This window comes from Budorcas taxicolor, chromosome X (genome assembly GCF_023091745.1).
Source record: "Budorcas taxicolor isolate Tak-1 chromosome X, Takin1.1, whole genome shotgun sequence".
NCBI lineage: Eukaryota > Metazoa > Chordata > Mammalia > Artiodactyla > Bovidae > Budorcas > Budorcas taxicolor.
This window is the reverse complement of record NC_068935.1, coordinates 27,582,002-27,595,760: the sequence shown is the minus strand read 5'-3', so window position 1 is coordinate 27,595,760 and position 13,759 is coordinate 27,582,002. Positions and strand designations below refer to the sequence as shown.

Here is a 13,759-nt window from a genome sequence, read left to right as displayed (position 1 = left end):
GAAATTACTTGTAGAAAAAACCTAAATTCATAAAATTACAGTCCACAACTCAATTCTTATCTGATTGATTTTTTAAATAAGATAATCAACAACAGAATAATGGCCAAAGATGAAAAACATCCTAGGTGAAAAAATAACAGGTGTTTGAGTGGTGAGCACAACTAGTTTTTAGTTGTTAGTCATCCTAGAAAAATACATGTATGTAACAATATTTTTTTTAAAGAAAGAAACAAAAGTCATAGAATAATGAAACATCAAGTCTCAATTGAAGAATACTTTCAAGATTTAGTTATTTCCTGCAGTGAACTACCCACAGGGGTGAAGTGGGCTTCATGTACCTTAGCATCACACAAAACACTGGACTTGTATGTGCAAGTCGACAGATTACGTGCCTCTGTCTTCTTCAGAGCAACATTCACAATAGAAAATTGTACAATATGAATCATAAATCCCCATGCCTTCAAATCACTGTAGCTTAAAAATAAATAGCTGAATGTGGTGTGGAGGGGACTAATTTGATATCAGTTGAGGTGGTTATCAATTCAAAGCCTCACTTTAAAAATTGATAATTAAAGGGAAAGAATTAAATACGTTTCCTGCCTTTCTAGCAGAAACTGAATTCCAGAACAATTAAAAAGAGCCTAGCTGATAATTGAGAGCAGTGCTTATAGGAAAGTGTCAGCTTAGAAATGTAGATTAAATGATAGATGAGAAAAATCATCATCATTTCACAACCACCAATGAGATTATTGAATCAAGCAAGGATACTATAACTGGCCAATAAAAAGTATCAGCTGAAGAGTTGACAGGGTACTAACATAACACCACACAGATTATCTTCCAGTGGCAAGGGGAGGCAACGTGTAGATGGCAAGAGGGGACATGTTATTATCATCTTAAATACAATGGTCGATCTTAGCCTCACTATGGGTGGACAACTGGATATTATCTGTCTCCTGACACCTGGGACAGCTGGAAAGATTGAAATATGGACTGAGCATTAGATGATGTGCATGCATGCTAAGTCGCTTCAGTTGTGTCCGACTCTTTGCGACACTATGGACTGTAGCCCGCTCCTCTGTCCATGGGATTCTCTAGGCAAGAATACTGGCTAAGTTGCTTCAGTCGTGTCTGACTCTGTGCAACCCCACAGACGGGCAGCCCACCAGGCTCCCCCATCCCTGGGACTCTCCAGGCAAGAACACTGGAGTGGGTTGCCATTTCCTTCTCCAATGCTGAATACTGGGCTGAGTGAAAATGAAAGTGAAGTTGCTCAGTCGTGTCCGACTCTTTGCGATCCAGTGTACTGTAGCCTACCAGGCTCCTCCGTCCATGGGATTCTCCAGGCAAGAGTACTGGAGTGGGTTGCCATTTCCTTCTCCAGGGGACCTTCCCTACCCAGGGATTGAACCCGGGTCTCCCGCATTGTGGGCAGACACTTTAACCTCTGAGCCACCAGGGAAGCAGCTATTTCCTTCTCCAAGGGATCTTTTCAACCCAGGGATCGAACCTGCATCTCTTATGTCTCCTGCATTGACAGGCAGATTCTTTACCACTAGTGCTACCTGGTAAGCCCGTATTAGATGATATTAAGGAAATAATCATTTTTAAAGTGAGGCCATGCTATTTTGGCTATGTAAGAAGCGATCTTAGCTTTGAAAGATACACACTGAAGTTTAAAAAAATTCAGCAGTATTTGGAAGTCAACTTCAAGTTAAAAAGGCTGTTTTCTAATCAGGAATTCAAAACTGGCACAGGACTGAAAATAAAATTGGTTTCCAAGAAGCAGGGGAAGAATAGATAATATTTTAGGGATGAAAAAGAAATGCAGATGCAGAAGAAAAGCAATTCCCTCTGCAAAGCCCCCACCCCCAAATATGGCCAGTGGCCCAATTAGTCACAAAGAAGGGAAAACAGCAAAGCAACCGGAAAAATGCTGTTGGCCAAAATGTTACTACAGTGATAAACAAAACATTGTCAAAACACTAGAAACCGTAAGGAAAACTATACAGAAGATTTAATTTATTGGTAGCCACACCGAAATACATTTTAAGTACCACTACTGATGGTACAGCATGGAAGAAGAAGTGTTTAGAAAGGGCATGGATTATTTCTTGGGATTAGAAGCTGGTCACTTTGGGCTAGAGTGACTTTTAGTGCAGGTTCTGGAATTATCTGTCTATGTGATAGTCCTTGAGAAATTTCTCCACAGCCCCCAGTGTCTCCATCTTAAAAGTGAGGGGCTGGACTAGAATCTAGAATTTTGAAAATTTATAATTAAAGGCAACTAAACATGTAAACATATACCTCATTAGATGACCTCTCGGGCAATGTTCATGCTGTAATTATTCATTCCATAATTCAATGGTTCTAGAAGTAAAATGACAGTCTTTCTGCTAGTATATGCAGTTCAGTTTGTGAGGATTGTTGTCATGTACAGAAAGTAGATTAGTCATCTGGTTAAAAAGCAAACATGGAGATTTGTTCTATTACCCTTTCCCCTGTCTGGCATTTTTATTATACTTTTAGTTTTAAACACGACTTTATTTAATGGTCTGCAGCCACCACAAACAAAAACATCTTATGCTTTTAGTGGTCCATTTTGTCAGTGTATCCGCCTCACTAAATTATAGAATTATCTGACTCATCGGAACAACATATTATCCTCTATAGACAGCAAATTGAAAAAAAGCAATTTTCCCATCTCTGAGAAAGATAATTGATTTGATTTTGCTGTCAATGTTATCATCATTCACTCTATTACCCAGACTTGAAACCCTGAAATTATTTTTTACTCTCCCACCTTTTATCACCCACACAGAGTCACTGAGTCATAATGAGTTTCCTTTAATAATGTCTCTTGCATCAATCGCCTCTGCTACCACCTAAGTTCAAATCCCTATTATCTCACAGGCTTGGATGACCATATATTCTCTTTTCCCTTAATGACTTGTATGGAGTTTCTTTTTATTATAAAAGTGATACATGCTCATTATAGGCAATTTGGAAATTTCAGAAACATAGAGAGAGACAAAATAATATCAATTATCCACAATCTTTCTGCCCAGAGATGATTATTTTGACCTATTTCCTTCCACTCATTGTTCTATGTATATATTGATGAATTTTTATAAAAATTAGGATTGTAATACACTACACATTTATGATACGTTCTTTATACTTATGTCCTAAGTATTTTGTTAGGACACTAAATGCTTTGAAAACCTAACTTATTAAAAAACTTATTCTTGACTGTTGATGTTTCCTTGGCTTCTAATTTTTTGTGTTAGAAACGAATTCTGCATTGGCCATCCTTATGTCATTGTTGGATTATTTTCCTAAAATAAATTCCTAAAGAAATAAGTATAAGATCAAAAATGATTGTGGTTACATTTTATTGGGTTGCCCTCTGGAAAGAAGGCATTTTACAGGCCCACCAGTGGTGTGTGAAGAGTACCAGTCTCCCACCCATTTGTTAACACTGGATATTATCAAATAAGCTAGAAATTCATATATCTTTGGTTGTATGTCTCGTATATATCAGTGAGTCCAAACACGTTTTCACAGACATTGGGCATTTGTGTCATGGCACTTTGACTATCTTCATTCTGCTAAGAGCGGTAGCAAACTCAAATGCCTTTCAGGGGTCTAGCATGTTAGGTCAATGTGTGAAACCACAGTGGGAATTGGGAATGATAGGGCCTGAGATGAATTGGTAGTCCATGCCCTGCTTAAGAACCCAAACTGAAAAATTTCAAATACACTACACTGGCCAAACAAAACATCTGTGGGACAAATTCAGGACTAGATTATCAGTGTGCAACTGTGCTAGCACTTCCTCTCTCTAATTCATTCCCTTCAGGTTGTTGTCAGAATGATAGGTGTGGAGACAAGGGAACCCTTCTACACCATTGGTGGGAATGTAAATTGGTACTGCCACTATGGAGAACAGTACGGATATTACTTAAGAAGTTAAAAATAGAGCTACCATATGATCCAGCAATCCCACTGCTGGGCATATATCTGGAGAAAACCATGGTCCAAAAGGATATATGCACCCCAGTGTTCAGTGAAGCACTGTTTACAGTAGCCAAGACATGGAAGCAACCTAAATGTCCATTGACAGGGGAATGGATAAAAAAGATGTGGTATATTTATACAACAGAGTACTGCTGCTGCTGTTAAGTCACTTCAGTCGTGTCTGACTCTGTGCAACCCCAGAGACAGCAGCCCACCAGGCTCTCCCATCCCTGGGATTCTCCAGGCAAGAACACTGGAGTAGGTTGCCATTTCCTTCTCCAATGCATGAAAGTGAAAAGTGAAAGTGAAGTTGCTCAGTCGTGTCCGACTCCTAGCGATCCCATGAACTGCAGCCCACCAGGCCCCTCCGTCCACGGGATTTTCCAGGCAAGAGTACTGGTGTGGGTTGCCATTGCCTTCTCTGCAATGGAATACTACTTGGCCATTAAAAAGAATGCCATTTGCAACTTAGACCTAGAGATTGTCTGAGAGTAAGTCAGACAAATATTGTATGATATTGCTTATATGCAGAATCTAAAAAAAATGATACATATAAGCTTATTTGTAGAACAGAAATAGACCACAAACTTACAGAGTAGATTTATGGCTACCAGGGGCAGGGAGGGTGGGGGAGAGGGATAGATTGGGGAGTTTGGGATTGACATGTACACACTGCTATTGATATATTTAAAATGGATAACCAACAAGGACCTACCATATAGCACAGGTAATTCTGCTCAATATTACCTAACAACCTAAATGGGAAAAGAATTTGAAAAAGAACAGATACATGCATATGTATAACTGAATCACTGTGCTGTACACCTGAAACTAACACAACATTGTAATCAACTCTACTCCAATTTTAACTATTAGGCTGGCCAAAAAGTTCATTAGGGTTTTCCATCCCATCTTACAGAAAAACCTGAACAAACTTTTTGGCCAGGCCAATCAGTCAGTTCAGTCACTCAGTCGTGTCTGACTCTTTGTGACCCCATGGACTGCAGCATGCCAGGTTTCCCTGTCCATCACCAACTCCCAGAGCTTGCTCAAACTCGTGTCCATCGAGTCAGTGATGCCATCCAACCATCTCATCCTCTGTCATCCCCTTCTCCTGCCTTCAATCTTTCCCAGCATCAGCATCATTGGCCATGCCAATGAAAAGTTAAAAAAACAAAGAATGATATTCCTACTACCTTTTCATAGAGACCAATCAAAATGTGCCTCCAAATCTATTTCTGGGAACTCCTCTATCCCAACCCAGTATTTCTACCATGCAGAACTCTAAGGAGACTGTGAGGCTCTTGAGGACAAACATCCTGTCTTACAAAAGGTCCTGCAGCATGGTGGAAAGAGAGAACTCTAGAATCAGACACTTCTTGGTCAAATCCCACCTTATTATTTCCTTGCTGTGTGACTACAGTAAAGTTATCTAACCTCACTGAGGGTCCAATTCCTCATCTGCAAAATGCTACTAAGAGCACTGACACCACAGGGTGGGTGTGAAGATGGAGCACTGAACACACTGTGTACACATGGGAGACTGCCAGTCACTGGATACAGGTGTTGTTAGAATACTTGCACAATTCTTAGCCTCCAGCATCTATCACAGTAGCTGGCAAAATGAAGATACAGGGGTAATCCTAAGGAAAATATTGGTAACAGTGATTTTCAAAGTGTGGTTGGTGAATGATCTTGCCAGGAGAGGCATCATTTTTGGATTCCTGTTAAGTATGCAGATTCCTGGAAACCATCCCAGACCCAGTGAGTTCAAACTTCTTGAGACAGGGCCCAGGATTCTATATTCTTACAAGCATTCCAGTCAACTGTGACTCAAAGGTGAAGAACCACTGGTTGCCACAGCCACCTCGGTCACAATATATGAGCCCTTCATCAGGCACCTGATTTCTGGATCTCCCTGCCTGGTGGTGCCCTATATAGCAGAGTTACCCACTGTCTATGACCCTGATTTGGTGAAAAAGATCTAGATGACTTCTCCTCTGACAGCATGTGAGCCTCTGTGCCTTCCTTCCCTAGCCACGTAGCATCACTGCCACTGTGAACCACCCGTTATTACAAGAACTGTTTGGGCATTAAAAGAGAAACAGAAAGTATTATCAATAGTAATACTAAGCACTAACATTTGTTGTGGTTGTTTAGTTGTTAACTAAAAAGTTAATAAAAGAGTCATGTCTGACTCTTGCTGACCCCATGAACTGTAGCCTACCAGGCTCCTCTGTCCATGGGATTTTCCTGGCAAGAATTTTGGAGAGGGTTGCCATGCCCTCCTCTAGGGGATCTTCCCAACCCAGGGATCGAAGCCAGGTCTCCTGCATTGCAGGCAGATTCTTTTACCACTGAGCCACCTGGGAAGCCCCAAGCACTAATATTTACTAAGCACCTATAAAGTAACTGCCAGGCACAGTAAGGAGTTTCTATGTATTAATTTAATCCACATAACAACATTATGCATGATAAATTGCTTCAGTCATGTCCAATTCTTTGCAACTCCATGGACTGTAACCTGACAGGCTCCTCTGTCCATGGACTTCTCCATGCAAGAATACTGGAGTGGATAGCCATGCCCTCCTCCAGGGGATTTTTTCTACCCAGGGATGGAACCCACATCTCTTATGTCTCCTGCACTGGCAGGCAGGTTCTTTACTGCTAGTGCCACCTATTATTACCTTCACTTTACAAGTGAGAAAACTGAGACACAGGGAAGTTAAGGAAATTACCTAAGGTCAAATAGATAGTGCATGACACAGCAGAGATCCGAATCCAGACAATCTGACTCCAGAGCACAGGCTATTATCTACTGTGCTCTATTATTTCCCTGAATTAAGAGTCTTATGCCTGAAATGATTACTTTAAGATACATACAATAATATTGATATTTATTTTATTTAGTGTCTTTATTATCTTATTTGGGTGAAATGTATTCATCAGAGAAACCAAAAACTCTTTTGTTCCCACAAGGTCTTAGCTCTCCCAGCCATAAATTCCAGCAGGAATATCTGCAGCCACCTAACTAACAGTTTGGGGGTGAGAGGTTGCTCTAGTTCCATGTCTTCTGAGGTCAGCTTTCCAGGCAATAGCATGAATAAAATCTATTTCAACTGTTTGCATGCATGTGTACTCAGTAGCTCAGTCATGTGTGACTCTTTGCAACCCCAAGGACTATAGCTCACCAGGCTCCTCTGTCCATGGGATTCTCCAGGCAAGAATAATGGAGTGGGTGCCATTTCCTCCTCCAGGGGATTGTCCTGACCTAGGGATCAAACTTGCATCTCCTGTGTCTCCTTCATTGCAGGGAGATTCTTTATCATGGAGCCATGAGGGAAGCCCTTTGACTGTTTATCTTATGTTTATATTTCCCCAAATCAAATTTGAAAGACTATCCAAGAGTCAGAAGACCTACCTATCAGTTTAGTTTCGTAAAGGAGGCTCTTCCCCCTGCATGTTTAGATCAAATACATTTTCTTTCCCAGAGAGAGAATGAAGCCCAGCGATACAAGCTGGGTGAAGTATTCTGGGGATTTCTTAAATGTTATGTTTGGCCTGAGATACAACATTTTAAATCAGCTCTTTAATCTTTTAGACAAAATGTACTTTAAAATAACCAATTTTGAAATGAAATTCTGACCCATGCTACAACATGGATGAACCTTGAAAACGTTATGCTAAGTGAAATAAGTCAGACACAAAAGGCCAAATATTGTAGGATTCCATTTATATGAGGTACCTAGACTGCTGCTGCTGCTAAGTCGCTTCAGTCATGTCCGACTCTGTGTGACCCCATAGACGGCAGTCCACCAGGCTCCCCCGTCCCTGGGATTCTCCAGGCAAGAACACTGGAGTGGGTTGCCATTTCCTTCTCCAATGCATGAAAGTGAAAAGTGAAAGGGAAGTCGCTCAATCGTGTCTGACTCTTTGCGACCCCATGGACCGCAGCCTACCAGGCTCCTCTGTCCATGGGATTTTCCAGGCAAGAGTACTGGAGTGGGGTGCCATCGCCTTCTCCAGGTACCTAGACTAGGCAACTTCATAGAGACAGAAAGCAGAATAGAGGTTACCAGGTGTTAAGGGGAATGGAGAATTATTGTTTAATGGTACAGTTTCTGTTTAGGATGATGATAACATTTTGGAAACAGTGAGGATGGTTGAGGATGGTCCAAAAACATTGTAAATGTACTTAATGTCATTGACCTGTATATCTAAAACTGGTTAAAATGGTAAATTTTATGTTATGTATATTTTACCAAAAAATTTTCTTTAATCCTATGAAGTGAAGTGAAGTCACTCAGTTGTGTCCGACTCTTTGCGACCCCATGGGCTGTAGACTACCAGGCTCCTCTGTCCATGGGATTTTCCAGGCAACAGTCCCGGAGTGGATCGCCATTTCCTTCTCCAGGGGATCTTCCCAACCCAGGATCGAACCTGGATCTCCCTCATTGTAGACAGACGCTTTACTATAGCCTCCCCTCAAAAAATCAATTTCATACCCCACAGAGTCAGTACTTACCAGGGTATCATCATTCTGGTCTCCAAACATTTCTTTAAAAATCTTGCCAGGATCAGGAATTGGAGGGAATATAATGATCTTGAGCCTTTAAGAAAAAAGGGACATTTCTGATCAAATCTTCCAGTCCATAGAAATGTTCCTCTTAAATACAGCCATATTAAAAGAGAGCTTAGACAAAAGACATGGTACACAAGTCATCTTTAGTGATAATGCAATTGTGAAGAAATTTCTAAAGCAGGCTGAGAAATCAATATCTCAAGAGTATCAAGTGTGGGTAAAGCAAAGGACCCATCAGTAGCAGACCACTTATAATCTATCATTTAAATTTTTTTTCCAGCTTTATTGAGGTATACTTGACAAACAAAAATTGTATAAATCTGAGGTGTACAAAGTGAGTTTTATGTAGGTGTACATTATGAAAAGATCATCACAATCAAGGTAATTAACATATCCATCACCTCACATAGTTATAACTGTGTGTGGGGGCCTGTGTGTGTTATACCCTACCATTTAAGTAATAATGGTGTTTTACTTATCACAGATCACATGGGAGTCTGCTGTTTATAATTTTTTTTAAAAAATTCTGAGAACAGGGGACATTCCTCTTTAATTTTTATTTTCTTTTTCTAATTTGTCTTCTATTTTCAATTTTTCTAATCGAAGTATAGTTGATTTACAATGTTGTGTTAATTAGTTCTGTACAGCAAAGTGACTTAGTTATACATATAAACGTATATTCTTTTCCACTATGGTTTACCACAGGATGTTGAATATAGTTCCCTATGCTATACAGTAGGATCTTATTATTTGTCCATTCTATACATAATTGTTTGCATCTGCTAATTCCAAATTCCCAATCCATCCCTCTCCCACACCCCTCCCCCTTGCAACCATCAGTCTATTCTCTATATCTGTGATTCTGTTTCTGTTATACAAATACGTTCATTTGTGTCACAGTTTAGAGTCCACATATAAGTGATATCATATGACATTTGTCTTTCTCTTTCTGACTTACTTAGTATGATAATCTCCCACTGCATCACTGTTGCTGCAAATGGCATTACTTCATTGTTTAATAGCTGAGTAATATTCCACTGTATAAATATACTACATCTTCTTTATCCACTTCTCTGTCAATGGACATTTAGGTTGTCTCCATGTCTTGGCTACTGTAAACAGTGCTGTTATGAACATAGCAGTGCATGTATCTTTTTGAATTACCGTTTTGTCTGAATTCTGTTTTTGCATCCCCAAAGTTCATTCAGGTTTCTCTGTAAGATGGTGTGGAAAAACCCGAACGACCTTTTTGGCCAATCCAACAGTACTCTCTGGTGGACCTTACCTCATCTCCTAGATCTATAAATATTGATGTGTCCTAGGGTTCAGTGTTTTGTCCTCTTTATCTCCCTCACTTTATGGGCACTCTCTTCCAGTCTTAGAGCTTTAAATCTATTTATATGCTGAGGACTCCCAAATTTCTAATTCTGGCCCAAACCTCTTTAAATTCCAGATTCATGTATACAGGTATGTATTCAGCATCTCTACCTGAATATTTAATAGGCATCTCAAACTTATCATGTTCAAAACTGAAGTCCTCACCTTTTCCCTAAAGCCAGATCTCCTCCCAATCTTCCCCATCTCAGTAAAAGGCTGCAATATTCACTCAGTTGCTGAAGCCAAAAATCTAAGAGTTATCCCTTGAATCCTCAATTACTCCTACAACCTCCAAAAACTAGCAGCCATCAGCAAGTGCTATTATTAATTTCATCTTCAAAATACATCCTACATCAGAATATTTCTTACTACCTTCACTGCAAACCTCCTAGCCAACACTATTCTCATCTTTCCACCCAAACACTACAATGTTTCTTAACTGGTCTACCTGCTTTTACTCTTGTCCAAGTCAAGTCTTCACTCAACAATACAACGATGCTTTATGACAGTCAATCCAATCACATTCCTCTCCTGCTTAAAATTCTCTAATATTTTCCCATCATGGTTAGGATAACATCTCAATTCCATGCCACAGCCTACGTGATCTGGTTTCGCCAGCCTCTCCTGCCTCATATCCTCTTGTTCTTTCCCCTTGTATGCTCTCCTCTAACAAGACACACTAAGCTCATTCCAGCCTTAGGACCTTTGCACTTGCTGTTCTTTTGGCCTAGAATGTTCTTTCTTTGAATATCTGACTGGCTTACTCCTTTAAGTCTATCTTCAAATGTCACTTTCTCAGAGAGGCCTTCCCTGGCATTCCATGTAAGATTAGCCTCATATCACTTCCTAGCCTTTCTCCCCAGCCCAACTCCATAACTTTACTACTCACTATGTGAACCCATAGGTAGGGATTTTGTCCTGTTCAGCACCACAACTCTAGCAATTAGAACAGTGCCTGTCACATAATGCCGACAAAGGTCCATCTAGTCAAAGTTATGGTATTTCCAGTAGTTGTGTGAGAGTTGGACTGTAAAGAAAGCTGAGCACCGAAGAATTGATGCTTTTGAACTGTGCTGCTGGAGAAGACTCTTGAGTCCCTTGAACTGCAAGGAGATCCAACCAGTCAATCCTAAAGGAAATCAGTCCTGAATATTCATTGGAAGGACCGAGGCTGAACCTGAAACTCTAATACTTTGGCCACCTGATGTGAAGAACTGACTCACTGGAAAAGACCCTGATGCTGGGAAATATTGAAGGCAGGGATGACAGAGGATGAGATGGTTGGATGGCATCACCAACTCAATGGACGTGAGTTTGAGCAAGCTCTGGGAGTTGGTGATGGATAGGGAAGCCTGGCATGCTGCAGTCCATGGGGTTGCAAAGAGTCAGACATGACTGAGTGACTGAACTGATCTGAGCTGGCACATAAATAGGCACTCAACACATGCATGTTTAAAGAATACTGAAATAATGATAAAATACTGATTCTAGAACTAGCTTAGTAAACTTATTCCAACTTTAGGTATTTTCCTGAAAGAGCAAATAATAGCACCAGACTAGTCCCTATGATGAAATCAAGAAAGTAAAAAATTCTCCAAGAATGAGTATCATGTCTTAGAACTTGAAGTACTTTATCCTATAGCAGCATTAAGTAGCAACTCATTTTTCTTCCCAATCCAGGGATCAAACTCACATCTCCCGCACTGGCAGGTGGATTCTTTACTGCTGAGCCACTAGGGAAGTTCTACAGATAGATAATATTATTTCCCATTTATACAGATGAGAAATATAAGGCTGAGAAAGGTTTAATGGCTTGTCCAGAGGGTTTAATGACTCATTTAATTGGTAATGATCTCCACTTCTAAAACTTATGAGCTAGCAACTAACAGTTGACAAATTAGGTGTTTTAGGGAGCTGAGTGAATGTAAGTCTTATCAACATTCTAAAAATGTACAAACAGAGCACTGCCTGAGCAGCACCTTGGAAGACTAACACTTTCCTCACTAGAAAATGGGCACAGTAATACTTGCCACGCCATCCTACCAAAAGCCAGGTATAGCCAAAATGCTGCCAACACACTGGGCAGACATCAAACACACCCACAAAGAATAGCAGCCAGGCTAGCAGAAAGTGTCAGGCCTGCCTGATCAGCTGCCTTACCTTTTCAGATACAGCAGAAGGACAATGACTGCGGCTGCAACGATGACTGGAATGATGAGTAATGTGGTTATGTAAAATGTCGGATTGGCCTTCTGACCTGGAAAATGGAAAGCAAACAGAAAGACATGAGAAATAAAACCCTTTGAGAAATAAACTAAGCAATCTTGTTATATTAGACTAACAAGATTACAGCTATTTCTGCCCTCTACACCAACATATTCCCCTAAATTCTTCAATTATCTTATCTATTGTTATGTTACTAGTGCAGGGGGAGGGGAGTCCTGCTCTGGTGCCTAAAATTCCATGGATGAATAAGCACCTTAGGGATTATCTGAAACCAGGATATCTTAATTGGTTTTAGACATTATTTTTTTCTCCTTTATTTTATTTTTTTTAATTTTTATTTTAAGAAGTTATATTTTTAAAATATGTCATCTCATTAACACCAACTACCTTGTTTTATTGGTTACTTAGCATTATTGTTGTCTTTGTTTTAGTTGCTAAGTCATATCCAACTCTTCTGCGACCCCATGGACTGCAGCCCACCAGGCTCCTCTGTCCCAAGGGATTCTCCAGGCAAGAATACTGGACTGGGTTGCCATTTCTTCCTCCAGGGGATCTTCCCAATCCAGGGATCAAACTCACATCTCCTGCACTGGCAGGTGGATTCTTTACTGCTGAGCCACTAGGGAAGTTCTAGAGATAGATAATATTATTTCCCATTTATACAGATGAGAAATATAAGGCTGAGAAAGGTTTAATGGCTTGTCCAGAGGGTTTAATAAGCAATGGAGTCAAGCCTAAAACCAGCACTGTCCAATTCCAACTCCTTTCATTAACTGCCTTGCTAAACCTAACACTTAGAATGGCATATGTCTATTTACATGCTTATCTTTTCCATGAGGGCATGAACATCTGGAAAGCATCATCAGGGCCTAGCATTGTGTTAGGCAGCCTCTAAGATGACTCTAAATGATCCTTGCCTCCTGATATTCACACCCTTGTGTAATTCTCTCCCCTTTAGGGTGGGCTAGACTAAATGTGTCAGAGAAGGCAATGGCACCCCACTCCAGTACTCTTGCCTGGAAAATCCCATGGACGGAGGAGCCTCATAGGCTGCAGTCCATGGGGTCGCTAAGCGTCGAACGTGACTGAGCGACTCACTTTCACTTTTCACTTTCATGCATTGGAAAAGGAAATGGCAACCCACTCCAGTGTTCTTGCCTGGAGAATCCCAGGGATGGGGGAGCCTGGTGGGCTGCCATCTATGGGGTCGCACAGAGTCAGACACGACTGAAGCAACTTAGCAGCAGCAGCAGCAGACTAAATATGTGAACCACAACAGTGATGGAATGTCCCTTCTGAGATGAGGTTATAAAGGGCTGCGGTTCTCATATTGGGTGTTCTCTCATATGCTCTTTCTTGCTTGGACCACTCACTTGGGGTAGGCAGCTGCCATGTCATAAGGTAGCCCTGTGGGTAGGTTCAAGTGGCAAGGGACTGAGAGAGCCCTCCGTATTAGTTTCCTAGAGCTGCTGTAAAGAAGCACCATATGCTGGTGACTCAAAACAATACAAATATATTCTCTCATAGCTCTGGTGGCCAGAAGGCCAAAACCCT

The 13,759-nt window shown here is 40.7% G+C and overlaps 1 protein-coding gene across 2 annotated transcripts in view; it reads right to left on the bottom strand.

Annotated features, from left to right (window-relative positions):
* Positions 1 to 13,759, bottom strand: part of IL13RA1 (interleukin 13 receptor subunit alpha 1) — a 193,400-nt gene that overhangs the window by 24,730 nt on the left and 154,911 nt on the right. For both annotated transcript variants that reach the window (XM_052663009.1, XM_052663008.1), the window contains exons 9-10: positions 12,140 to 12,236; positions 8,546 to 8,630 (exon numbers count right to left, since the gene is read on the bottom strand). In XM_052663009.1, coding sequence (XP_052518969.1) covers positions 8,546 to 8,630; positions 12,140 to 12,236 — 182 coding nt within the window. The remainder of the gene's footprint in view (positions 1 to 8,545; positions 8,631 to 12,139; positions 12,237 to 13,759) is intronic.